The sequence below is a fragment of the Camelus ferus genome, chromosome 7, assembly GCF_009834535.1.
Source record: "Camelus ferus isolate YT-003-E chromosome 7, BCGSAC_Cfer_1.0, whole genome shotgun sequence".
Classification (NCBI taxonomy): domain Eukaryota; kingdom Metazoa; phylum Chordata; class Mammalia; order Artiodactyla; family Camelidae; genus Camelus; species Camelus ferus.
The window spans coordinates 18,221,330-18,248,688 of record NC_045702.1 but is presented as its reverse complement, the minus strand read 5'-3'; the positions used below and the strand labels follow the sequence as shown (position 1 = coordinate 18,248,688).

General features: G+C 48.4%; 4 gene segments (V, D, J or C); all 4 read right to left on the bottom strand.

Annotated features, from left to right (window-relative positions):
- The window catches only part of LOC106729699, a 387,064-nt gene that overhangs the window by 294,105 nt on the left and 65,600 nt on the right, over positions 1-27,359 (bottom strand).
- Positions 10,537-13,548, bottom strand: LOC102515595. The segment is given in 3 exon segments: positions 10,537-10,701; positions 12,685-13,150; positions 13,287-13,548. Coding segments are annotated over 2 exon segments (471 nt in total).
- LOC116664832 lies at positions 16,236-17,002 on the bottom strand. The segment is given in 2 exon segments: positions 16,236-16,668; positions 16,786-17,002. Coding segments are annotated over 2 exon segments (420 nt in total).
- On the bottom strand, positions 25,487-26,297 carry LOC102506746. The segment is given in 2 exon segments: positions 25,487-25,912; positions 26,030-26,297. Coding segments are annotated over 2 exon segments (342 nt in total).

The window sequence follows — 27,359 nt, the reverse complement described above, 5'->3', positions numbered from 1 at the left end:
CACCTGTGTAAACAGTCTCTTCATTGTCCCTCCTCAACCCTGCCAGGACCCTGCTGAGTAGGTACGGCATGGGAAAAATGAGCTTGGAGAGTGTATTTTGCCTTTTAAAAAAGTAACAAAGATTCTAACATTCTGCAATTAGCAGTAACAGAAGTTCTAATGTTCTGCAATTAGAAGTAAAATTTCTAACATTCTGCAATTAGCACTACTGAGAGTCAGCTGAAGCTAAGAGAAACATGCAATGTGAAAATAAATGGTGCGAGCTGGGGACGTAGAACCCGAAGAGGACCCAGGGAAGTATGACTCCACTCCTCACCTACTCCTGCCCACGGAACTCGACAGCAGGGGGCTTTACTCACAGCCACAGTGGAGACCACTCCATGCAGACCCCTCCTCGGGACCCCCCTTTAATCCCCCAGCAGTCGTGCCCCTCAGTAGATCACCTGATGCCACAGGGATCACCTTTGATTTAAGAGGCAAGAAGGGAAGAAGCAGCTGAACTTTACAGAGAGTAGGAAAAGTTTTAAATGTTTGAAATAGTGTTTTGGAGAGTGAGAGAGTGAGCTAACTGGAATCTCAGAGCAGGAGGTAAAGGCAGGTAAGGCTAGTGGCCTGATTTATCGCGCTAGATGCCAGTTTGTACAGGAGTGACTTACTCTGACCGCACGCGGCTGCTGCCGTGGAAAAGACCAGTGCACTCACTCTGGTTTGGGTTTCTGTAATGTCAGGGCATCTCAGGAAGATCATGGTAAGAGAATGGAGACAATCTTCAGGACAGGATTAAAATAACGTGACATCATCGAATCTTCTCTAGCACGAAGCGGTGAAAATATGGAAGGACCCTAAGGGAAAGGATGGGAAAGAACAAAGAACAGGTGTGGGAGGACAGGAAGCTAGGGGCAGAGAGTGAGGTGATGAACTCGGGATTTTGGAAGTGGGACATTTCCAGCTGACGGCCAAGAACACGGAATGATGTTATTAAAGTAGAGTAAGAATTAAAAAGAGACGACTCATACCTTTGGGGCAGGAAACAGGATGCAAAGGACACTAAATGTAAAAGAAAAAAATGACAAATTAGACTTTATAAAAAATTTAAATCTTCAATTCACCAAAAGGCAACACTAAAAAAGTGAAAAGGCAAGCCACTCTGGGAGAAGACAGACTCGGTGTATTTAATGGTCAAAAGACTTATCCCCAGCAAATCCATCATAGACAACCTGATCTTTTTTTTTAAAAAAATGGACAAATTTGAAAGCAGGCCCCTTATAAAAGAAGACAGGAAGATGCTGGAAAAGTAAATCTCATGACTCATCAGAGAAGGATAACTGAGACACTGCCACAAACCCAACAGAAGGGCTGACAATAAAAAGGAGACAACCAAATGTTGGTGAGAACGGGGCCGGGGAACTCCCACCCCTTGCTGTGGCAAATTGGGACAGCCGCTTGGGAGAGCTGTTTGGCTGCTTCTAATAAAGTCAGACATGACCCTACCCTACGAATTCCACTCTTAGGTCTACACCTAAGAGAAATGAATGCATTTACCCGCAAAGACGTGTACAAGAATATTCAGAACAGCTTTATTCATTAGAGTTGAAGGCTGGAACAACCCAGTCATCCAGCAATAGGGGAATGGCTAAACCAAGGGTTATATACAAGGGAATTCTACTCAGAAATATAAAGAATAAACTGCTATATACACAACAACATGAGCATATCTCAAAAGTAATAATTTTTGAAAAAAAAGTTAGTTGAAACCAAGTATTTCCTATGTGTTTCCACTTACATGCAGTTTAAGAATAGACAAAGCTCTAGTGATAAAAATCAGAAAAGTGGATAGCTCTGGGGAATAAATGGGGAAGATGCATGAGGACACTTTCTTGGGTGATGGAAATGTCCTTTTATCTTGATTTCAGTCATGGCTGCACTGATGTACGCATTTGTCAAAATTTACCAAGCAGTACATGTAGGGAGCCTTTTTCTCTCTGTTAATTACACCTTAATAAAGGATTCCTAAACACAAACAAATTACATAAAAGATGGGAGTCATATTCAGTTTTATTGCTTGTATTCCATGTAGTCCACCTTAGAAATGAGTCACACACAAATTAGAGAAGACAAGAAGAGTCACATGCATGAAGTATCGAGAACGCGAGAAGTTCTCGGGGACTGAAATATACAACGTCCGAATTTGGCCTCAGAATAAGCTGGACTGACAAGTCTGCCCGGAAATAGCTGACGATCACCGGCTGAAGGAAAGCTGCAGCCAAGCAAAAACTTCCGAAAAAAAAAAATCCCCAAAGGCTGTTGAAATCATTATTTCATGCATCTTGAACTGCTGTAAATACCGTAATTTGGGAAATTGGTCATTCATCGGTTTTACCGCTTAGTCTTTCATTTAGACTTTGAGCAGATTGACCAATTAGTGAATTGAGTTTTTGCCCAGCAAGCAGCCTGCTCCCTTCTGTGCGATCGGGTCCTGGGTCCACCAGTGCTGCGCGACAGGGCGTACATGGACACAGCGGGCCAAGGGGTGAGCAGCACCCGGGGTTTGCCCTTCCTGTGCAGCCCAGTTGTGGACCCCAGTCTTGGAGTTTAGGATCCCACATGAAGAAGCCTTGCTCTTGAGAGCGTGGACGTCTATCAGTAAGGAGCCAAGGAGGGCTGAGCTGGGGGAGAATCAAATTGTTGCCCAATATTGCTTTGTAATATTTTACAAGGAAAAAACGGAAGAGCTCATAGATTTTAATCCAAGCCAAAAGTATGATAAAAACTAGGTTTTTTTCTAAATTTACAAATTATATAAAAGATGGGAGTCATATACAATTTTATGCTTGTATTCCATATAGTTCAACTTAGAAATGAACCACACATAAATACGAGAAGACAGAACAGTCACACACATAAAATACTGGGAATGTGAGAAGGTCTCAGTGACCTCAGAAGACCCCACAACCTCAGAAGACACACAACACTGCTGTATGCCCACAGTGAAGACTTAGTTTGTCATCTTTTTGGGGACAATTCTACAGTTGATCATCTCGAGGTCTAATGTTGCTGTTTGATGCATCTATGAGCATTTCCCCTAAGTGTTTACTTGTGTCTTTTATAACTTGTTAGAGATTTTTGTTTTTTTCTTCCAGAGAATTCTTGCTTGGTATTTCAGACCCCCAGGCAACTTAATATAACAGTTTCAGATCTGGAGAGTCCCAGATCACTCCGGGAGGTTAAAGCTGCTTGGCTGGTTTCTGCTTAGTTCTTCTGTACTGAAAAGAATGTGAAATATAAATTTCATATTGGACACTGCTGTTCCTCTGGTTTACTCAATTGCCAGAGTATTCTGAATTGGGTGACAACATTAAGTGCAATTTGCACTTACACACACACACACACACACACGCATAACTCACTGTGATGCACCTGAGTTCACACTAAGGCTCACATGCTCCAGCCCCCTCAAACTGAGATCCCAGGGCTGGGGAGCCTGGTAAGAGCTTCAGCGCGGGCAGGTTTTCTCCCCTGGTGAGACGTGGCTGCAAGAAGAAGTGTCCACCTCACGCTGGTCCTGAGCTTTCTGTGCAGATTGCAGCTGGCTGTGCCGTGCTGTGGACACGCTGCTGGCACAGAGGTACAAGGATGTCTGGTTGGTGCTGGCAGACTCCAGGGTCAGGGGGAAATGCGCCTTCTCGGGTCGGGAGACTCGGTAACCCTCTGTGACCTCCCCTTCGGCAGTGCTGCCGATGTCATTTGAGTAATGGATCAGCCTTGGCCCCTGTCCTGGGTCTTGCTGATACCAGAACATTCCAAAATGGTTCATATGCTGAGAACATTCCAGGACCGTCTTGTGCCCTGTTGATACAATACGGTATCTTGGCGTCTGGGTGATTTCCGCGTCCGTGGGGCCTGTTGAAGAGGCAGACAGACTGTAGAGACCAGGTTTAAGAGGAAGCTGAATCTGCAAAGGAGAGGCAAGGGCTTGGAGCTGGGACTTAGCAAAGTGAAGGCAGACGTTTCAGCTGTGCCTGGAACTCACCGGCCCCCAGGAGACAGAGAATCACACAAAAGAGGCTGGGGCTCATGGCCAGTTGCGGAGAAGAGGGCAGTCCCAGCTAAATACTCTGAGAGAGGGAGCTCCGGGCTCTTCTCCAGGGGCGGGAGGGTCTGCCTGGGGTGTCACTGACTGCACCCAGGCAGATTCTCCCGGCCCAGGGTCCCCTGTGACTTGGCTCAGGTGAGGTCAGCTTCTCCTAGGCATGGCCTGCAGGGGAACTGGGGTGTGGCTGTGATGCACTGAGTTTTGGGCACACTCCACCCCCTTGGTCCCCCACATTCCTCTGGGACCTTTGCTCCTCTGCACCCGCCCCAGGCATTACCAGTGCCTTGCCCAAATCCTTCAACTGTGGATCTCATCAAAGTTTAGAGGGACCTCCCACTTCGCCCATAGCTGTAAATAGCTTAGCAATAACTGAAAACGTCTTCAAAGGCTGCCTGGTATTGAATCCACACCTGTTTTTCTTTAACCCTTTTCTCCCCAGCTGCTCTCCCAGACTCTCCCCAGAGACCTCTTAGAGCTCAGTGGCATCACAGTGCCACCTTGTGGCCAATGACTGACATTTCACCATTGTTCCTTCTACAATGGCCCAAGGGGTGCTGGGAAGTGTCTGCAAGATCATTTTTTCCTCAACGTCCTTCAACCCTAACCCCAACACTAATTCGAACAAACCCTAACTCTATTCCTCTGACTCACCATGCTTAACAGCTCGCCTTCATTCTACTTAACTGCTGTCACATTATCTGGCAGCTATAGTCCAACTGAGATCTTCTCCCTTAAAGCTGTCTTCTAGAAAGGAATAGAGAGAATGGGAGAAATGAGAGGAAATAATATTTAGTCTAAAAATGGGAAGAAAAACACAGAAGTTGAAGTGTTAGGAGGTTCTCTTCATTACTAAAGATAAACAAAGCTGCAAAAAAAAAAAAAAAAAAAAAGACAGTATTAACTCCGAAATAAAGACCAGCAAAGGACTAGGGAGACAATGAGGGGAGACAACTTCAAGATGGGCTCAAATGTGAATGACTAAAAAGTGACATTGGAACGTAAGAAAAATAAGAACATCTTATAAGGCAATAGCCATCGCGGAGGAGAGAGTGTCTGATGGGGAAATAGGGACGAATGGAATTAAGATCAGCAAGGGACAGTCTCCACTAAATGAGTAACCTGGACAATGTGCACCTATGATTTGAGCAGCAGAGAGAGAAGAGATGATTCTGGAAGAAGAAGAGGGGTTGTGAGACGTATGCAAACACTGGTGCACAAAAGTATAAGGAAGCTGCATCTGCCAGGCTCCTGTGGCAAAAAACTGGAGACAAAGTCTGGAAAGGGAGTCCCTGGAATGGGACTTCAAGAGCCAGGAACTCCCCTGTGTGCCCGGCCTTCCTCAGTCCCCGGAGACACAAGGCAACAGAGCAAGGAGAGCTTTGCTGATGCCACAATTAAAATAAGACCAGGAAGACTCCCTTCCAAGGCATGCACTCTCTGGGGAAAGACATTTGGTGTCCCGAGCCACCACAATTTCTGATAAGTGGGTTTGGGGTGACTGTCACTCCCCTTACCTGCAAGGCTCAGGGCATCTCTATCACTGCCAAGTCTGTGACATTCATCCCAGTCTCCAAGCTGGGTTACCCTTTAGTTCTCCCAGAAACCATGACCCACGGTCTTATCCGCTCTGACCAGGACTTCAGATTTCATAGATTCAAACTGCGGCTTCACCCAGATGCGTGGAAGATGTTATCTACAATACAGGGATTATATTTAAAACATATATATAATACAGCAAATAAATAAAAGGAAATAGGGGCATCGAGAAACATCCTGCTTGGGGTAAAGATCTCAGGAAATTATTTCAAATCAGAAGGCTAGGGCACCAAATAAAATAGTAAAAATCAGATTTACTCAGGGAATCAAGAGGAAACGGGAGAAATCGTGAAAGTATGCGTTAGTCTAGCTGTCAGGGCTGGAGCAGTGAAAACAGGGAAACGAAACAGAGGAAGCGGGTCACTTCAACGAGGCAAAGGTTATTATTTTCGACACTGTGTTCGCCAATTAACCGGCACAAAAGCAGTAAAGGCTTATTTCAGACAGGAAGACAGTCTTGACGCCGTGCTGTGGAAAACGTCCAGTGGCACAGGGATAGAAGAGGCTTTAGAAGGAAGAACATGCCTGAGGAGGTAGTCCAGAACTTTCTCGATGCCGACCACAGACACAGAGGAGGTGCTGCTCGCTGCACACAGCCAAAGCCGCGTCGTGGGCGGAGACCTGGGAGTCCTGTAGGAGACGGCCGCGTCCGGGACATTTGGTCCTTGCCTTGGAGCTCTGAGCTGGCGCTGGGGCTCCTAGAACCCAACGAGCCATTGTTTCCATCCACCGACATTCACAGCCACAGTGTTTCAGGAGTTCTCTGTGGTCTCTTTCTACCCAAGGACAGCTGATGTCCAAAACTCCTTCGTTTTGCCACAGAATGAAGAGCAAAGGACAGCCTACTTGGGGTCTCTCTCTCTAGGAGATGCAAGGAGAGAGAGGGGTGAGGTTTGTGAACAGGAAGGAGGTGGCTGTGTCCCACTGTGACGAGGCTGCTGGCACAGAGGTACACGGCCGAGTCCCCCGGCTCCACTCGCTGGATCTCCAGGGTGGAGGACAAGCCCTGAGGCCTCTTAGCAGAGAACCGAGCATCAGGCATCCCTGATGTGTCTACTGCATCTTTGTTCTGAAAAAGAGTCAGAATCTCCAGGCCCTGCCCCAGCGTCTGTCGGTACTAATAAAGACTGTTATGATCAGAAATTGGATCACACCTGAGAGTGACATTCTGGCCCCTCCCTGTGACCCTGTGCCTGGGGGACTGGGAGATACCAGCTTCTGTGTGACCTGTGGAGACAAGTTGGGAAAAGTAAGGACAAACAAAATTGGGATCATCACACACACACACACACACACACACACACAGGAGCTGTTGGTTTGCTGAGGACTCACCTACCCCCAGGAGACAGAGGGTCGCCCAGTAGAGGAGCCTGGTGCCCATGGCAGGGTCAGGGCAGCGATGGGAGGTCCAGCAGCTCAGGGTCCTGGTGAGCATGAGCAGAGGAGGAGGGGCGGACCGCGTCCCCACTGGCAGTTCCTACGGTGACATCACTGCCTCTATCCATCCCCATGAGTTCAGGGACACATAGCTTACATCATAACATCCTTGGCTGACTAATTTAAATATCTGTAAGCTCCCTTTTGCCACACTCAGTGTGCGGGCTCCAGCGCTGCCTGCCTGCAGGGTTCTCACGCTGCGTGCCTCCGGGAATGTCCTCATCCACCCAGCACTGCTCGCCTGCTGGGCATTTGCACTAAGAAGGTCAACAGCACCTCCAATGCAAGACACCAGAATGGGAATTCATTGTCTCACCTGCAAGGCAAGATCTCCCGAGCGCATCCCCCTTCTGTCCCAGTCCCCTGCACTGCCCCCCACTCACACATACTCAACAGCATCCTTTTCTAGGCAAGGGTGGGCACTGGGGGGGGGTGGACTCAATTTTGCCTTAGAGCCTCGTCAGTACGCTGACACAGTCAGAGACACAAGTGATGAAATGATGCCCTGGGAAAACACCTCGCTTGGGAGCTTCTATTCCTCCTGCAGGTCAGAGACCAGTTGCCCTCTCTGTTCATCCATCTCCAGGCAGTATTGTGTCTCCTGTAGCCCAGAGTACAGCTTCAGGTCCTTCTAAGTCATCATGCAGTAAACAAGTTTCCTTATAGCTTATTTATAGAAGAGTCAAGTTCATTGCCTTTTAAGGCAGTGGTGTCTGATGTACAATAATAAATATAACTGTCTTCCTGGAAACCTAAGAGTCTGTGTTATAGGTAATTTAATACTGCTGCCAGAACATCTAACTGCTCTACAGCCATTAATGTCTGGCCAATTTTTTATTAATTGGTTAACAGTGGGTACAAGCATCCTCTCCTTCAGAGAAAAAAGTGGAAGCAGGATCAGAGACAACTGAGTGGTTGCGAGCAAGGCTGCAGGGTCGGGGGGAGGATGTTTTGTAGCTCTGTGTCTTCCCTGAACTGGATCCCAGAAGTCCTCTACAGATAAGATTATATCCTACTGTCTCCACTGGTCTCTTAACAATGACCAGGTGTCCAGGTGCCCATGCGACCCCACATCATGGGACCTCAGGAAGGAGATGGAAGCAGGGGACAGAGCCCCGCCTCTGAGTAGAAGGGAGTCTGTATCCACAGTCACCAGAGTTAAGTTCGTTCTCGGGGTTTGGAAATCTAGAACAGAGACATCCCAACTGTGTTCACGGTTCACGTGGGAAACAGGCGTCCCCAGGAGTGTCCGACCACCCAGTGGGACCTTGAATGGAAACACGAGTAGGAGTTAATCACTGCAACAGGAAGGGTCCATGTTCAGCGCAGAGGGAAGAGCCTTTGGTTTCTCTGAGACGGGAAGGGTTGTGACACAGACAAGGGACCAGCAGGTTGGCTGGAGGAGGGACCCAGGGAGGCGGGGAGAGGAAAGACCTGCCCACCTGGGAACGGCAGGCGAGAGTGGAGCCCACATGAGGGCCTGGCTGGGGGACACCCTTGGGGACAGACAGCAATGAGGTGCCCAGGGAGAGACGAGGGGGTCTGGATGTATCTCATTTACCAGTAACTTTCCCTCCCAGAGGTATCAGCCTCAGGCTGATGACCTCCCAGCTCACAGGGCTGCTGCAGAGGGAAGACAGAGAGCACGGTGGAGTCCTGCCCTACCCTGGGGCCAGTTTGGGCTGGCCAAGATTGCACACTCAGGGTCACGCTGCTCGCATGTGGTCCCCAGGGTTCCAAGGCTCCCGATGGGGGAGAAGCCTGCCAAGGGCTCCACTGAGTCCCCTGGCGTGCAGGGTCTCCCTTGCCTTTTTGTGCAGAGAGAAGGTGGCTGTGCAGCGCTGTGGAGTAACTGCTGGCACAAAGGTACACAGATGTCTGGTTGAGGGTGGCGGATTCCAGCATGAGAGTGAAGTTCTCTACGTCTGATCTGGAGACACTGTATCCGTCCGGGATGTCTCCTTTGTCGGTGGTCCCACTGCCAGCTGAGTAATGAATCAGCCTCAGCCCGTGTCCCGGGTCTTGTCGGTACCAGTACATGTAGTTGTGTTTCAGATCCTGGGCACATTTCAGTGTCACACCCTGTCCCATCTTCAGGACCTGGAATTTTGGGGTCTGAATGACACCTGCATTCACCGGACCTGCGGAGGAGGTGAAGTTGAATCTGTGGCCACAGCAGGAAGGCTTAGTGCCGGGACCCCAAAAGGGACCCTTCCCTGGGACTCACCTGCCTGCAGGAGACAAAAGGCCACACAGCACAGGAGGCAGGTGCACATGGCGGGGGCAGGGCAGGCGGAGGGGTCTTCTGGGTCTGGGTGCTGGTGAGAGGGGAGCGGGGCTCCCCAGGGAGTCATTCTGAGATGTCACTCTCCCTGCCGGGGCCCCAGAGCCAGCCTGCCCACAGGGGGCCACGCCCCTTCCCCCAGAGGCTCAAATCAGAAATGAATGTACGTGCAGTTATTATTCTGTATAAAATAGATAAATAACCAGGTCCTACCAGATAGCACAGGGAACTATATTCAATACCTTATAATAGCCTATAATAAAAAAGAATATGAAAAGGAATGTTTATATATGTGTAACTGCATCACTCTGCAGAACACCAGAAACTAACACAACACTGTAAATCAATTACACTTCAATTTAAAAAAAATGAATGTACAGTGGAATGAACAGCTTAGAATGGGAGGAACACCTTCATCTGAATGCTGTCTTATATGCTGTTTTAACCCTTTTGTAAAACAGTCTGTGATTCTATGTATATTTTACTCCAGAGACAACTCTTCATTAATATGTCTGTGAGTTGTATTTATCGACATATTTCTAGTTTTGAATCAAAATCTTTATGGCTTCCCACTGCCCGTTAGGACTCACACATCCCAAATTCTCCAAGTTTTTGTTTCTATTTTGTCTAATTTGACCACAATCCACCTGCAAAGAATCTGGTATCTGGTTCCCCAACCTCAGGGGCGAGCTCATCAACATTTGAAGAATCGTTTTCCTCTAATTTGTTATCAGTTCAACTGAAGACGGGGCACCTGGCAAAGTAGGGGGAGTTCCTGCATATTTTCTGGAGCCCTGGCTTCCGTGTCGGGGGTGGGGGCAGCAGTGGCCAGCACCACCTCACGCCTCAGACTCACCTTCTTTGTGGGGAGAAGACGGTTGCCCAGCACCGCAGATGACATATTAACACAAAGGAGTGCAGATGTGGAGGGACTTGGGGAGCGGCAGCAGACGCCAGGGTAAATGAAAAATGCTCTGTTTTTATTTGAGACATCCATTCCCTGGGGAAAGCGTCCTGGTGAAGAGTGGCTGCCATTGACTGGTTAACAAATACAACAGAGCAGCCCCAGAACTCTACCTTGTCGCCCACAACCCCACGCTTAGAACGACCCCGTACTTGCCGCAAGGCTCTGCTGTGGGATCTTCAAGTTCTCAATAATATGTGAACCATGGGCCCTGCAGGTGAGGTCGCTGAGTGCGTGATTTGGGACCTGTAATTACCTCCCCACGTGCTGGTTTCCCTTTAGCACAACCACACGTCTGGGGTCTGCGTGACTCGACATCCCTGGGGCCTGGAAGGGAAGGACATAGAAGCTAAAGTCAGAACTAAAGGAGGAGCCAGATGTTGTAACCATGACAATGAGCCTTGAACTGGGAACTGGCAAGCCCTGCGAGGGATTCCATGTCCGTGCTGGGGACTTCTTTTGTCCAGGAAACTGAAGGACACACAACATGGGGGACTGAGGCCCAGGAAAGACCAGAACAGAAAGGGGTGGGGGATGGTTTCCAGCTCAAGGCTTGTGGCTTGGATAACTGGGGTCAGAGTAAAAGGAACCTTTCTGATCTCCCACCAGAGTCGCTACTGCCCGTGGTCTGCTCAGCCCCAGTACACAGCGTGGGAAGACTGAAGCCCAGATATGTGTGTGTCTCATGGGATCTCAAAAGTAATTTCCTGGGAAATGATGACTTTTTGTCAAAATAGCATTATAATACAGTTTCACCGAATGGGTGCACGAGAAAAGAAATTGATGAAAGTAACTAAATAAATCTTACAAAAACAACTACCAGCTGGCAAGACCTTTAGATGGCCACTTATCAGCCCATCCGTCTTCAGACAGCATTATCCCTGACAGTGGATGTGCTGTCTCGCGAGGCTTCCAACACTCCTTTAGCAATAACACTTTCCAGGAGCACTTTATTCTCTTAAATATTTAGCTGTGGGCTAAAGAGGAATTGTTTTAATAGATGGAGACTTTAAATTTCTGCTAAAAAGATGTCTGAGCGAAATGAATCTATAGCAACAGAAATCATATCTTTGGTTATCAGGGATGGAGAGAGACATTGCAAAGGGGCATGAAGGAAAAGCTCTATATCTTAATGGGGTGGCTGTTACATGGGTATATACATATATGTTGCTCAAAACCATTGATCTGTCAGTTACAGTGTGTAATGTTTATGGTCTATATGGTTGACTCTTGAACAACTCTGGTTTGAGCTGTGCAGGTCCACTTATAGAGGATTTTTAAAATAAATACATACTATACTACTACACAATCCACAGTCAGTTGAATCTGCAGAATTGGGATGGCAGATATAGAGGTTAAATATGAAGTTATCCATGAATTTTTGAATGTGGGGTTCGGGGATGGCTCAACACCCCTGACCTCTACATTGTTCAAGGGTTAGCTATACATAATTCACATGTCAATAAAGTTGCTTTAAAAATGCCTGAGGAGGGATGTATGTTATGGGCTCTGGTTAATTTCATGTGTCATCAGGCATAAATATGTTCATTTCTGTGACTTCAGAAACAGAAGTCCTCACCTACAGGGCTTGTAAGGAAGATGTGTCCATGTCTACCTTTACACCCAGGAAACGGTGGAGAGGTTGTCAGAGGTTAACAATGGGAGTCAAGAAATCCAGATTCCTACTATGTGCCAGGAACGCCAAGCTTACTAAATTTTTATACAACCCCGGAAGATAGTGTGATGGCTAATTTAATGTGTCATCTTGACTGGGTCACAGGTATCTGGTTAAACGTTATCCTCTGTGTTCCTGGGAGGTATTTTTGGAAGAGATGAACATTTAAATAGGTAGACTTTAACACTAGATCAGATTAACATTTTAATGAGTAAAGCAAATTGCCTTTCATGATGTAGGTGGGCCTCAACCAATCAGGTGAAGACATGAATAGAACTAAAAGACAGATTCTCCCTCAGGTTAGAGAGAATCTAGCTGATGGCCTTCAACCTGGAACATCGGCTCTTCCTGCTTAACAGCCTTTGAACTTAAACATCAGCTCTCCCTGGGTCTCTAGTACCATCAGCCCAGCTTGCAGATTTTGGATTTATTAGCATTAACAACTATGTGAGTCAGTTCCTTTAAAGCAAACATGTGTATGTGTATTTGTTCTATGGAGGGACACTGCTATGGTGGTGGAAGGGGACCACAGGTGTTGAGGACGGACTTGGGTCTGAGACCCTGCTATGACAGTTATGAAATAGGGCATCTGGGCGACTTACTTCTCCCAGATAAATAGGTGAAATAATACTTACCTTGCGTGATTTCTGTGAGCATTAAAACATATCCTAAAGAATGTTCAGTAAAGGCTGTCTGCTTTACCAAGGCCTGGGCCCGGCTGGCGGGCAGCCAGCGCCTTCGCGGCCACTTCCTGAGCTGGGGTGGGATGTTTTTGTACAAGAGGCCGTCGTTCACGCAGGGCTGTGTCACGGCTGCTGGCGCAGAGATACAGGGCCGAGTCCGTCAGCTCCAAGGAGCTCACATTCAGCTCAGAGCTAGAGTTATCGAACTGTTGACCTGAGAATCGACGTGAGATGTTTCCTCTTTCTGTCTCTTTCTGTCTGTAATACTGAATGAGGAACTGGGGGCCCTGGCCCAGGGCCTGTTGGTACCAGTACACGGAGAGGTGTCCAGAGACAGGGGAACATCTCAGTGTCACTTGCTGTTTTCTTGGTTTGATCAGGTATTTTGGGGTCTGAGTGACTTCAGAATCCACCTGGCCTGTGGGAGAGGAGACAGAGAGAAGCTGAGAGCAGAGCACAGAGGGACACCTCCTGCGGCCGCGGGCATCAGAAGGCTTGTATTTCAGAGATGATAAAGGCATATCAGAAGCTTTCACACTGTGCCCAGGACTCACCTGCTCCCAGGAGGCAAAGAGCCACCCAGCAGAGGAGCCTGGAGCCCATGGCAGCATCGGGAACCCAAGACAAGTCCTAGCTCGGGGCAGGTCTCCTGGGAGAGTGATGGAAAGTTCTGAACCTCCTCTTTCCCTGATAGGAGCATGTGCCTATGACGTCACTGCTCTGACGTTACTCTCTGCAGGCTGCCTCCCAGTCCACTGGACCCCTTGGCAGGACCCAGGGCCACTTTTCTATGCCATTCCCTGTGCTACACAGCCCCTCAGCAAAGGGTGGGTGTGAGCATCGACCCCATGTCCCCATATGCCCACAACATACCTTGTTCTCCTCTGCCGGCCCCTGCCTGATGCTATTCACCCCACCCTTGCTGCCCCAGCCCCTTCACCCTCCACTTCCTGTGCAGGCTCAGGGAGACCGCCTCCCGGGTGCACGCTGAGGTTCGAGGCACGTCCTCACTTCCCTGGGTAGCAAGGAGTCTGTGCCAGCTCCACGTGTCCTGGGACCCACTCAGTGAACTCACACTGGCTCCCCCATGTAGGCATGAAGCCATGGTTCCCTTAAGCCGCCCTCTCCTGGGTCCCTCTCTCAGCCCCTCCCAGGGCACCCTGAGTTCTGTGGTCCCACAGTGCCTCCAAGTGGCCCATGGTCCTCAGTCTCGTGGATTTGCATCTTCTGTCTAAATCAAGAGTAAAAATTCACCACCTGCTGCCCCCTCCACACAGCCACAGAGCCACAGAGCCACACAGACACACACACAACCTGTTCTACTGCCTTCCCAGCCTGGTTGACTCAGGGTTGATCTTCAAATACACTCTCTGCCTGTAGAGGCGAAAGATCGTAGGATGCAACATTTCAGTCAAGAAGGAAATCACTGTAGCACCATTGCAATCATGGTAATGTGCCAAGATGAAAGAGACAAGCCGGAATGATACAGACCATCAGAGAAACACTGATGATCACAAGAGGTTCCGCCTGGAATTGCGGTATTCCGTAACTCCTCCTGATTAGTCAGGTCCACAGATCTCCAGATTCTATATATAAAGTAATTATTACCAGATTTTACACTGTGTTTTACAAAGAGAGTTTATATGTTTCACCTATTTACTTCTGAACTTACATAATCTTGAAATAAGCAGCCCTGGCAGCGATAGTTAAGGTAGATCTAGCTGGTCTGGGTTCTCTAACATCACTCAGAAGTACCTATGAGTTCTCCTTGGTGAACCAGAGAGAAACTGTTCCCATGTTGTGTCTCTACCCAAGAAAACACACATGCAGGCCTGTACGCACACCACACACAGCCCCTCACACACACACACAATTATCCTTTGATTGGCAAGGTCAACGTTTTATTACCAAGCCCAGCAATTTTCCTTCGTCAGTTTTGCAGGTTCATTTCTGAGAAGCATCCTTGATGATGGTAAAAGATAGCTCTAAAGGGGTGGGTGTGGCTGGCGAAGGAAACTTCTTTACAGGATTATGAGACTGGATAAATATCACAGTAGCATCGTTTTCTCTGTTCCCAAAGAACCAGAGCATGTTTCAACTCTAGATTCAATTCAGTTTCTTGATACAGTGGTTATCAATCCTGGCCGCGAAAACACAATTGCTCAGAATGCTGCAGCAGGTGGACAGAAACCAGGGCCAATCACAATGGCTATCCACTTCATTTCAGGTGAGAGGACATCCCTGAGAAGGAAAATGGTGATTAATGATATTTCCTGGCTCTGTGTAAGTGGGAATTAATTTATTCACTTCATAAGTGCCAAGGAGTATCAGTTATATACTTATATTCTTGGCTTTTTCTGTGAAAGTAAAGAGAGCAAGGCAATTGTAGACACCAGAGAGCTCTTCCTCCTTCCCCTTGAAAGCACAGAGAGGCCACGCGAGGACACCGGGAGAAGGCGGCTGTCTACACAGCAGGAGTAGAGCTCTCGCCAGACCGACACCAGCGCCTTGATCCTGGGCTTCTAGGCTCCGGAACTGTGAGAAAACAAATGCTTGTTGTTCCAGCCACTCAGTCTGCAGTGTTTTGCAGTGGCAGCCAGCGCAGACTAACCAGTGGTATAGCTCTGTGGAATGTCAGGGTAAGAAGAAGAAGACACGTCTGAGCCGGTCCTTGAAAGGTGGACAGTACCTGATTATATCTGGGGAGGAGAGGGGACCCCTAGGCCATGGACAGGGCAAGAGCAGATGCAGCGGGTTTAAAAGCCATCCGTGCTTCAGGGAGTTTTGCAAAGACACGTTCGGTCCCAGAGGAAGGTGCATCCTCAGACGGCCAAGAAGTGATGCTCTGAAGGTAACGGAATCTGGGTGGGGAAGTGGTAAAAAGCCATTCCAGGGAAGCAGCATTGATCTTGGAAGCCTGTGTCTGTTTAGCATCAGGGGAGGCACGCCCTTCTCTGTGCCTGGGAGGCACGGGACGGGGCCCTGAGGAGGCAGGATTGGGGTGAGAGGTAAGAAAGAGAAAGTCAGAATCAGCTCGAGGTTTCTCACACCGTCACCACATCAGCTGTGTGGTGATCGCACCTGAGACCTGCCTCCAGGTGATACCAGTTGTTAGATGGCCTTGCTTAATGTTTCCTGGTGACTGAAGACTTGGGAGGGAAGAGGAAAGAGATGGTGTTACAAATAGAGTTTAAAAAATAATCTTGTGGCTCTATATTCACAACCATCTTTAATCATATTCTCTGTCCTAGCCTGTCCCCCAAATCTCAATTTCTTCTCCTTATATTATATAAAGCAAATCCCTGTGATTATCTTTTAGAACGCCATATTTATCAGGGGATTTTGATGTCCAAATGAACTCTCTCCCCAAAAAGAGGCCTCCGAGCTATCACATTACAAGCTCTTCCTCTCCCCTGGGGGCAGGCAAGGCAGGTGGTGTTGGAGTGATGCTGCTGACGGAGCACCATCCTCGGAACAGATCTCTGTCCTCTGTTGTCCCTGCCCGCGTGGGCAGAAGAGTCCTGCTTTCCAGGGCCCCAAATCTTTTTTTCCCCCACTGTGGTCCCTAGGCTGTCTCAGATCCGTCAGCTTCCGGGACAGGGAGGTTTGTGCACAGAGTGCCGATGACTCGGCAGGGCTGTGCCAAGCTGCTGGCACAGAAATACAGGGCCGAGTCCATCACCTCCAGGAAGTTCACGATCAGCTCAGAGCTATAGTTGTCAAACTGCTGACCTGAAAATCGATCTGGGAAGTTTCCTTTGGCTCTTTGCATTTTTTCATAAAACTCAAAGAGGAACTGAGGACCTTCACTCGGGGCCTGTTGGTACCAAGATACACTGGTGTGCCCAGAGATAGGGGAGCAGCTCAGGGTCACCTGCTGTCCTCTTGCTTTAATCAGGTGTCTCGGTGTTTGGGTGACTCCAGAATCCACTGGGCCTGTGAGGGAAGGAGATGGGGGCTGGAGAAAGAAGGTAGGAGACAGCCCGATGGTGCCTTAGATTCAGGCACTGTCAGGCTGAGAACAGAGATGCCTTGCCTGTACCCAGGACGTACCTGCTCCCAGGAGACAAAGAACCACACAGCAGAGGAGGCAGGAGCCCATGGCAGGGAGGGGCAGAACTGGGCAGGTGTCTCCCGGCTCAGAGTTCTGGTTCTCCGAGAGCTGGCTGCTCTGGGCAGCCCTTCTTTGATTGGAGGTTAGGCAGTGACGTCACTGTACTCATGTCACTGACTCTGCTGGTTCCCGTGAGCCTGGCTTCCCTTTCCAGGTCTCCAGCTCAGCTGATTCAGGAACCCTGCTTTGTCCTGCAAAACCCTTTATGTGACATATGGGGCTGGACTGGGCTGGTCTAGGCGAGGCTGGGTTTTGGCCACATGCCTTTCCCACGGCTCCTTCGCTTTTTCTTTGTGGCAGGTGTTCCTCTACCTGTCCCCGGCCCCTCCCAGCTGCACATCCTTTACTTTCCCTGGCAATCTCAGAGACTCCCTAATCACTGCCTGGTTGAAGTTCACGGCTCCCAGCTGGGACAGCACACCTTCAAATTAGTGTCTACGCTATTAAGCCTTCCAGAGGATAAAGGCTCCAAACAAAGCTGTTTTTTGACCCTTCTGGTCCCAGGCTGCTAGCTCTGTCTGCTGACTCTGCCCCAGACACTTTTGGAGTCTGGCGGTTCCACAGTGCCCCCATGTGGCCTGTGGGTGATAACCAAGATTTTGTCTTTGCCCTGGTGTATGTAAGTCATGGGATGTGTTTAAATTAGAAACCTGACTATTTATTTGCCTTTTGCACTGGTTTTATTTTGCTTTGTTTTCCTAGAAACACACACACACAAACCCAGCCCTAGATGATTTGGGATTTTGTATTTTAAGAGAAAAAAATAGTGATCATGGAGGAAATATTTTGACTTTGAGAACATTCCAATGAAGAAAGTGGTACAAATCTTGCCAGGGTTAGGTGGAATTGTTGAAAAAGGACAGTGGTGGAGAACACAGAGGCAGGCTCTCTCCTCCTGCAGGTGGACTCCCAAGGGTTTTGGGGATGATTAATAACGAACTGAAGTTGTTTTTCCTTTGATAACCCCAGACAGCTTGCTCAAGGCAGACCAGACAGGCTTCTTTGTGCGGTTCCTGTCAATCAGTTTATCCCAGAACAAAGAAAACAATGCTCACTGTCCCCATACCGCCGGAGAATTTCTTCCTTTCTCTTCTAGCCTCTCTCTTTTGGAAATTCTCTTTTTGCTGTAGTTCATCGATAATAATAGACCGCCCACTCTCCCATCTGTGAGTAAACATGTGTGTAGGTAAATGATTATATTTCTTCGGTTTTTCTCTGATGCCCAAGTAGGAGACAAAATATTCTAACCCTCTGCACTTAGTATGCTAAGAAGGAAAGTCCAGTCTGGATTAACGGAGGATAACAAAATAAACAGAGAGATTTGGGAAAACAGAATCTGAGAAGGACTCAATTCCAGCAACTTATCTCGTATTTGCTACCTCTGACTCAATTTACTTTCCATCCAGCTTTCTTTACATATTTACATTTGTTATTAAATTGCAAATAGTACATTGTATAGAGTGAATACAGACATTCTATTGAAGTCTATTTCTTGACTTTCAAAGTCCAAAGGCAAACAAGCCCATCAAACACCACGGAGAAGAGATCCCTGATCCAGCTGCACGTGACACTGATGGGCAAAGCATTAACGTCCTCAATGACTAGTTGATGTGCCCATGAGCTAAAAGTGACCAGTGCCTCTTCTAAGATGCCACCAGTGGAGGAAAATTTCACCCTGAGTGAATCTCCATGGATATAAACCAGGTAAAACTATCTCAAGCCCAGACGGAAATGTTCTATAACTGAATACTTTGTATGAATTTTGTCCACACATAACTCATTAACGCCTCTCATAATAGCAGTTGATGTGTCTTACGGAGTTTCTGTCGATAGATAAGTTTCTACACAAAATCATAGAAATACAAGCAACCGCTCTAAATCACACTAAGGAAAGTATATTCCTCTGCTTTTAGGAACACCTGGCACTTTTTAGATTCAATCTACCAGAAAGACCAGCCTTGCCGGAGGGCTTGGCTTCCCATCTGTTCCCAAGGAGCCCCAGGGTGGTTGATTGACTGTGACTCACCTTGCGCCTTAGGCTGAACCCAGCAGGAGTTGATTTTGTGTGTGTCACCAGCTGCCAGGATGCCTCAGGGACTTGCGTTTCTTCCCAGAGGCCTGGAAAATTGGCCCTGTCTGCTGCTTCCAGGGGTCAGGATTTGGGGGAGAAGGTGGGGGACTGGCCACAAAATGCCATCCCCAGTTCCCTGTTCTCTCTGTGCGTAACCACTGGTGCAGGGCTCTGCTGGTGGGCTCAGTCCTTAGCGGTTCCTCAAGGGAGAAGGTACGGTGCCCCTTTGCTCAGGGCCATCTGTCAGGGAGACAGATTCGCCAGCAAAACTTCAGGGGCCACCACGGCTACCACTCTCAGCAGACATTTCTCTCATTCCCCACAGCTGTCTTCCCAAGCCTGACGCCTCTTCCTGCTCGGGACGCTGTGACGAGTCCCCGGGATTGGCCGCAGGTGGGGTAAACATCGGTCTCACTTCGTTGTCCAAGTGCAATTATCTTAACAGCACCATTTTCACTCCCCACAGTGGATGATAAATCATATGGTCACCCTAAAAAAGATGAGATATACGTTTCCCCCTAATTTTGCATGTTCTCTCTATGGTGTTTTTGTCTTAGTAGCTCCAGCAAACCTTTTCTAGAGGAACTGGCGATTCCATAACATGAAGGAGGGTTACCTGACTCAGGGAGGTTGACTTACCATATATGGCCCTGTGACTGACTCTTCCTCTGAGCCGCACGGGGTCCCTGTGGTGCACTAACCCTACTTTGCATATCTTGGGGTGGGGTATCTTCTGAAGAAGGAAAGAAAGAAAGAGAGAGACAGAGAAGGAAGGAAGGAAGGAAGGAGAGAGAGAGAGAGAGAAAAAGAAATAAAGAAAGAAAAGGGGAGAGAGGGAGGGAGGGAGGAAAGGTGTGTAACTTATAATGATACACTCATCTAACTAGAACACCAATACCAACTTACTTTTCTATTTGAATACTTGAAATCCATCTGCCTTTTAGTAGGAAACCCCGTATCTCCCTACATCAGCCCTCCAGCCAACCCTCAGGTCTCAGCCTCTGGAAGTCAACCCTGTTTTCACACATCAAGCTGACAGTGAGCAGTTCGTGCTGGTTGATGCCGCGGGATCCTCTGGGCATTCGCTCTTGCTCATTCTGTCCTGCTGTGGTGACCTTCTCGGTGGCCTGGCCCAAGAGCATGAGATTGTTAGGCAGTTAGATAGACATGAGCACTGGGCAGGGAGAGAGGAAGGGGAAAGGAGCAACCTAGAAAGTAACAGTATGCCTGCACTCAGGGTAAGGGACTCCAAAAACTGTAAATGAGGGCCAGCAAAGAAGCCAGCTAGGATCCAACGCTGCATCCGCGCAGTAGAGAGAAGGACCCGGCTTAACCGGACCCAATGCTCATTATAACGTAATTAACATTGCGGTTTGAGCCCCTCCACGTGGGTTTCTCTGTGTGCTTCACGGGTAAGAACCTGCCCAAAACGGGATGGCGTGCCTGAGCACAAGGAACCTGAGCTGTCAGTCAGCCCGAGCGCTCAAACAACCTGAGCCATGAATCAATCAATCACGCACCGCCCTTAAGCCAGGATACAAAAGCAGGGAAAACCAAGGCGCGGCCCCACTTTTCCTCTCTTGGACTGACCCGCGCCCAGTCCTCGGGGGTGCACTATATTTCACTGCCTTTTTACTTTACTAATAAAATCTTGTTTATATCACACTTTGTCTCTCGTTAAAAATTCTTTTTTTTCGGGCGACTAAGAACCGAGGTAATTCTTATTTCCCTCCTCCCAGTAACAAGATCACATTCAAGAAGGCAACAATTGTTCCCCGAAGAACCTCCCTGTCCTGGCTGGCAGGGTCCCCAGGGGCTTCTGCCTCTGCTGTCTACTGTCCCAGAACATTCCTCTTCCACCCGTCCTCGGGCTCTGGTATTCAGCTCCTTCCCCTTCTGGAAAGTTCCCAGTTAAGTCTCCTGGGTATCTTCATGTAAGTTCCTCCCCTCCCCTCCTCTCCTCTCTTCTCAGGTAAGCCAGTCTCCACTCAAAGATGAGGCATGTTTTACTAAATAGGAAATAACAAAAACAGAGACCCAAAGAGAATACAGAGGTTTCTCTGTAGGTTCCCTGGGTCTCTCATTGGACACATTGTCCCATCACTGGGACCCACAGTCACATTCTGTGGTGCCTGAAGACCTTTCCCGAATACCACAGCCCCAGATAGCCTGTGCAATATTTCCTCCTCTGCAAATTAAAGTTCATTTTGACCTCTGCTACTGGGAAGCAGCTGTAGCCCAGCCCACCCCCTTGCCCCTGCACCAGCACCCACCCTCCCCCCCGTAGGCAGGGCAGGGCTGCTGAGAGCCTGGGGAGCACAGAGAAGCTGCAGAGTTTGTGGAAGGTCAGGAAGTGTCTCTGCAAGGCTGTGGTTACACTGCTGGCACAGAGGATCATGGCTGAGTCACCCGGCTGCACAGGCTGGATCTTCAGAGTGAGGTACAAGCCATTAGGCATCTCAGCTGAGAAGTGATCCTTCAAAAAATCTGCCTTCTCTGAAGGCGCTTTGTTATAGAAGGAAAGCAGAAACTCCATCCCCTTTCCTGGGGTCTGTCGATACCAAGAGAGGTACAAATGACCAGGAATGGGGTCACACCTCAGAGTCACATTCTGTCCCATCGCTGTGACATAGTGGCGAGGGCTCTGGCTGACTCCAAGTTCTGTGTGTCCTGTGGGAGGGGACAGAGGCCAGAAGGAGAATGAGGTAAAACTTTGGAACTGGTCCTAGATAAAGGGGATGGGATGGGAATGTCCCACACACTCCCGGGACTCACCCACTCCCAGGAGACCAAAGATCACCCAGCAGAAGAGCCTGCTGTGCATGGCAGGGTCCAGGCCAGGCTGAGGCCTCTCCCAGTGGGGCATCTAGTCCTTAGTAGCCGAAGGAAGGAGACCCTATGATGTCACAGTCTTGGCAGCACCCACAGACTCAGGAGCACCCCCACAAGAGGGAGCAGGGAGCCCTACCTCCCTTTAGATGCTCCAAGGCAGCCCTGCCCCCCAACTCCACCCCCTCTGGTCTCCTAGGCCTTGGTTGGTGGTTTTCCGTGATGTCACTGTCCCTGACAGTTTCCCAGCCCCAGGGGATGTTTCTTCCTCCCCCTTTTTACGCCTGGTACAAGGTGGATTTGAACCCACTGGGCTGGGATATTCCTCTGATGGTTGCTCTTCTGCTATTAGCTGCCCTCCTCATTATACAGATTTTCCCTCTCTCCCCTTCCCTTCCAAGTCCCCCTCTCAGTGACAGACTATACCCCCTTCAAGAGATCTCCTTCCTCCCCTGCTCAGTCAGGCAGGACATCACTCAAAACTTCATTTCCCCCAGTGTCTAAGCTTGCTGGAGTCCCTTTGCAAGAGGGGGTGGGGGTGGCGGTGGGGGTGGGAGGAAAACTGGAATGTTGCGGTCCCGTTCTGGACCAGTGCCCATCATTACAAAGGCAGGACCATGATGCCAGCCAGGAGCCAGACACTGGGAAGGACGCGGAGATAAGGGATAAGCCATCCTTTGCCCCGTTTTGAAGGTACAGGGCTTGCCTGGGCTTAAAGCAAACAAGTTGCTTGTGAAAACAACACAAGACATCCGGTGCAAGACAAAGGGAAATCAATTTGAAAATGATTTTAGTTTAGTATCTTTGGGAAGTCTACAACTGATGCTCCCAACTGATACACGGAAGGAGCCCCAGTGCCCTGCTTCGCTCCTCACCCGCTACTCACTCCCAGCCCCTCCCCCCACCACAGCCGCGGAGGTTCCAGTGGAGCCACAGCGCCTCCTTGTGGCCAAAGTGCACATTACCCAGATCGCAGGTCTTACCCATGAACCAGCAGCCCAGACCTGGGTCACTCATTCCACAGGTTGGGAGCGGCTGTGATGAATATGAAGCTCCAGGGAATTGTAAAGAGGAAAGAAGCACCTGAAACAATAAAAATAGTTGGCAACAATATCATCCATCTGCTTACCTAGAACATTCAGTTCTTACTCAATAGAGACTTGGCAATGTCTGGATTCTTAGGAATGCACAGAACATAGCCCTGCAGATACTACCTTGAAATCACGTGGAGGTTAGAGGCCAGCTTGATTGGTCCAACAGATACTCACTGAGCAACAGCTGGGAGCACGCATAAAGCTTCAGCATGATCGCCCACGGAATCCTATTGTGGTGGGGTGATTAAGGGCAGTCACAGACAACTGCTAGGGAATCCAATATGTCTTGTATGAAGTTTAAGACATGATTCAATATTTCAGTATTTAAATCCCCTCATGAATATGATAGCATATTTCTTCAACGATTACAACACGGGAACTGAAATGAAACGATCCCCAAAGCCCTGTGCATTTCTAGAGTGTTAGAAACTGAACCGAGCCCATCAGTTCTGCAGATAGCTCTCCCATCCGGGACGAGCGAGGATGACCTGTCATGAGTCATTCCTGTCGCCCTATAAACTGCGTGTGCTTTTTGTCCACTTAGTTATTGGAATATCATCTATTTTCTTAAAATATACTGTTATGCCAGTATTGAGTTTTCATTCTAGAAAATTTGAAGACATGAATAAACATGGAAATGAAACGACCTATAATTACTGAAAAATTTTTACCTTTTATTTACTGTTATATTAGATATTTACTACTAAGTTGGAATAAAAAGAATCTTTATAAATCTATGTTGAGAGTAGGGAGGGTAGTTACCCACGCGTTAAGTCAAAAGTCAGTAATTGAAATGTTTTATAACCCAGGGATGTGCTGGGTCAGGAAGAAAATGTTAGTGTTTTTCTAATGTAAGACATTTTATCAGATTTTCTATGTGGCCCATAAAGCAAAAAAAAATGAAAGGGTATATGGGTTAGAATTTAAGCAAAGGGGGGTGGCTCTTCTCCTCCTGAATAGGTGGCAGATATGATGGACCTTTAATCTGCTACAAAGATATTCCATTCTTAGATAAGAACCTAAAATTAACCCTATTTAAAAGGCTAGCATTGAGAATATTAACATTATTATGATCCCTGTTCCCTGGAGCAAGAAGACACAGGTCCATCCACAAAAAAAAAAAACAGCAAAAATATGAATACATAAAATTGTATTGCATTATTGCCTCCCAATAAAAATTCCAAGGATTACAAAACATAATGAAATTTAAAATAAAACCTTGAACCATGAGAATGAAAATCTTGGTTGCCCTGAGAACATTAGCCAACATAAGCATTTCCCAAAGAAGTGAATGGCATGAAAGTTGAGTTTCAGTTATCTGAATTAGGGATGTGACTGAAGACAGAAAATGACTTAAGGACAGTCTGCATTGCAAGAAGGAATAGTGAAGAAGTGGAATGGTAAACAGGTCAGCAAACTCAAACATTGTCCATCTAAAATAGTAATAGTATATGTTACTTGACAATAAATAGAAAAGACAAAACTGATTCCAAGACAGCTGGGATTTGAGTTAGAGGACCCCCAAGGGTACATGTAGGGAAATTCCCTTTTTATTTTCTTGGTCAGTTTCTAAGTTGTGTCTGCACAGAGTGGGGCTCCAGAAGGTTCTGGAAGGCTATAGAACTGAGCAGAGACTTCAGAAGACACTCAGCTGGAAGACGCTGGCATTCAGCTCCACCTAGAGTGAGAGACATCGATGAATGTGCTGTGATTCCCACAGAGACCCCGGAAGGGCCAAACACTAGGAATGATGACCACAAGCTAGGGTTCCCACGAGGATGGGCAAAACCGAAATAGATCCCAGCAAATCCTCCATTCAGACCTGCCAGAATAAAGCCTAACGCTCTTTAGAAGAATATACCATAATCCAGAGCCCCTCCTCCGTATCATCCACAATGTCTCTCTTAACCCCCTTCACAATCACTCATGTAGAATATTTTAAGGCATCTTCTCATTGTACATTCCACCTGGAATCCATCTCCCTTCTGATCCACACTGCTACCAGTGTTCTTGTACCAAAATAAGAATTTGATCATGTTATCTCACTTAAGGCAGGACCACTGGCTAGCTACTGCTTAGAGATTTGTGGCCAAAGTCCTTCCCATGCCTCAAAATATCCTCCATCATCTGGCTCCTGCCTGCTCTCCAGGAAGCTTCAAAGATGACACTCAGCAAGAATTGGGGAGAATGGCACATCATCCTTGTTGGTGGGAGGAAGTCTGCAGCCTACAAGCCGACCTCGGCGGGTGCCTCTGCATCACGCTTTCTTCCCAGTTTACAAGTCGCCATGGACTTTCATGCTTCTCCAAATACTTTTCCATTAAATGGTGAATTCCTCGATAATCTGAATTTCCTCTCGGTCTTGGAAACTTGTGTCTTCACCACACCTTCCTTTGGGCTATTGCTGATCAAATACTAAGCAAATAGTGTGTTTTCAATCATAATGTTCTGTACAATATGTACCCATATGCACAACAGGGAAAGGCAGGGAATGGCTTCTTCCCTCAGTTAAGATCTTCAGGGCATGGGACAGGGCCCTTTCTTGTCTGTGGAGTCCTGAATATTTTGGTGAATTTAATGGCACCCCTTGCTCTAGCTGACAAGGAGAATTTGGTAAGACTTCTGGGTGTATAAACGGGTGTGCTGGCAGGCTGTACTGCAGACTGAAACTCACAGGGGTGAACGGAGCCTCGGGTTGGGTGAACACGTTGTCCCACAGCTTCCTGACTAGGTCAGGGGGTTTGTGCACAGGGAGGCAGTGACTCTGCAGGGCTGTGTCCTAGCTGCTGGCACAGAAATACATGGCAGAGTCGTCTGGCTCCAGGGAGTCGACATGAAGGTTTAAATGAGCTTTGTCAGTAGATTCTGGTGAGAAACGACTTGGAACTGTTTCATTGAGAATGAGTTCCTTATTATTGTAGATAAACATAATCTTCAGCAATTGCTTGGAGCCCTGCTTATACCAGTACATACTATCATAGCCCAGCTTCTGTTCACATTTTAGGGACATTTTATTTCCCATCTGTGTGATGAGATATTTGGGCATCTGGAAAACTCCTGTGTCCAAGGCGCCTGAGAAGGAAGGAAGCAGAATTCAGACAAGTGCCAGGAAGCAGCCTATTGCTGGAGTTGTGATGAACAGACTCAGGGACTGAAAGAGGGATCCAGCCACCTGGACTCCGGACTCACCTGCTCCCAGGAAGTAGAGGACCACACAGCAGAGGAGCCTGGAGCCCATGGTGGAGTCAGGGTCGACCAGCCCAGGATTCTGGTCCTCAGTGGTGAGAAGACCAGGCTGCAGAGCTCACGCCCGTGACAGGTGCTGCCTGTGATCTCACAGCCCAGCATGATTGCCTCATCCTCAGGTCTCCTGTGACCCAGTCTCCTCCTCCTTCATGTCCTGTACTTGCTCCTTTCAAAGAAAGTTTAATTCCTACCCCTTTCAAAGGAGTTTGGGTTTTCTAGGCACAGTTTGAGGGCAGTTGGCATGTTGCCTCAAGGATGTTTCTCTGATTGTCATTCTGTTCCAGCAGCTGCCCCAGGATCTGGCCGCCTCCCTCATCCTCCCCATTTGAGGTCCCCCTCTCAGAGTCCGGCTGGTTTCCCTTCTCTGGACCTTCTTCTGCTTCTCCTTCACAAGAATATAGGACGATTCCACTCAAATCTTGGCTCCCTTAAATGTCTGATTACACTCAGTGCCCCCTGGTTATTTCAGGTGTGGTCAAGAGATTGACCCCGAGGTCTCCCTGAGAACCAGCCGTGGACCATGTAAACTGCAGGCACTGCTGTCAGTCAGGAGCAAACTCTGTTGATGGGTCCTGGACGGGGAATAAACTGCAGCCCAGCTCTCCGTGGTGTTCTCTGTCCCAAAGGCAGGGCCATGCCGGGACAGAACCGAGTAAGGAGTCACTATGTGACGGGAGCAATGAGGTTACAGAGGAGAGCAACAGCACGAGGTTAGGGAAATCTACGGGGACTGATTTTCTTGCCCTTGCACTGTCTGCAGGTCGCCTTTCCTCGCGGTACAAAGTTCACCGCTGGATATGCCCAGCCTAGCATCTCTCACCCTCGGCGCTATTGACATACAGCTCAGACAAGTCTTGGTTGTGCGGCTGTAGGATGTTTATCAGCATCCCTGGTCTCATCCACGACCTGCCAGCAGGACTCCCCACCCCGTTGTGACAACCAGAAATGGCTGCCGACTGTCCAGTCACGCGGGTTAAGAACCACTGTCCCCTTCACTCTTTCCCACAGTCCTTCCGCGCCTCTACCAGCCTCCGGGGTTCCGCAGGGCTGCAGCTCCTCCTAGTGGTCAGCACGGTGCAGTTCTCAGATCTCAGGGCCCTCCTGGTCCCCGCCCAGCCCCTGGTAAACCCGGGAAAGGGCAGGGCGCCAAGTGCCGCGGAGGCATCTGACACACTCACACTCACACACACACACACACACACACACACACACACACACACACACACACACACACACACATACACACACACACACAATGTATGGCAAGACTAAC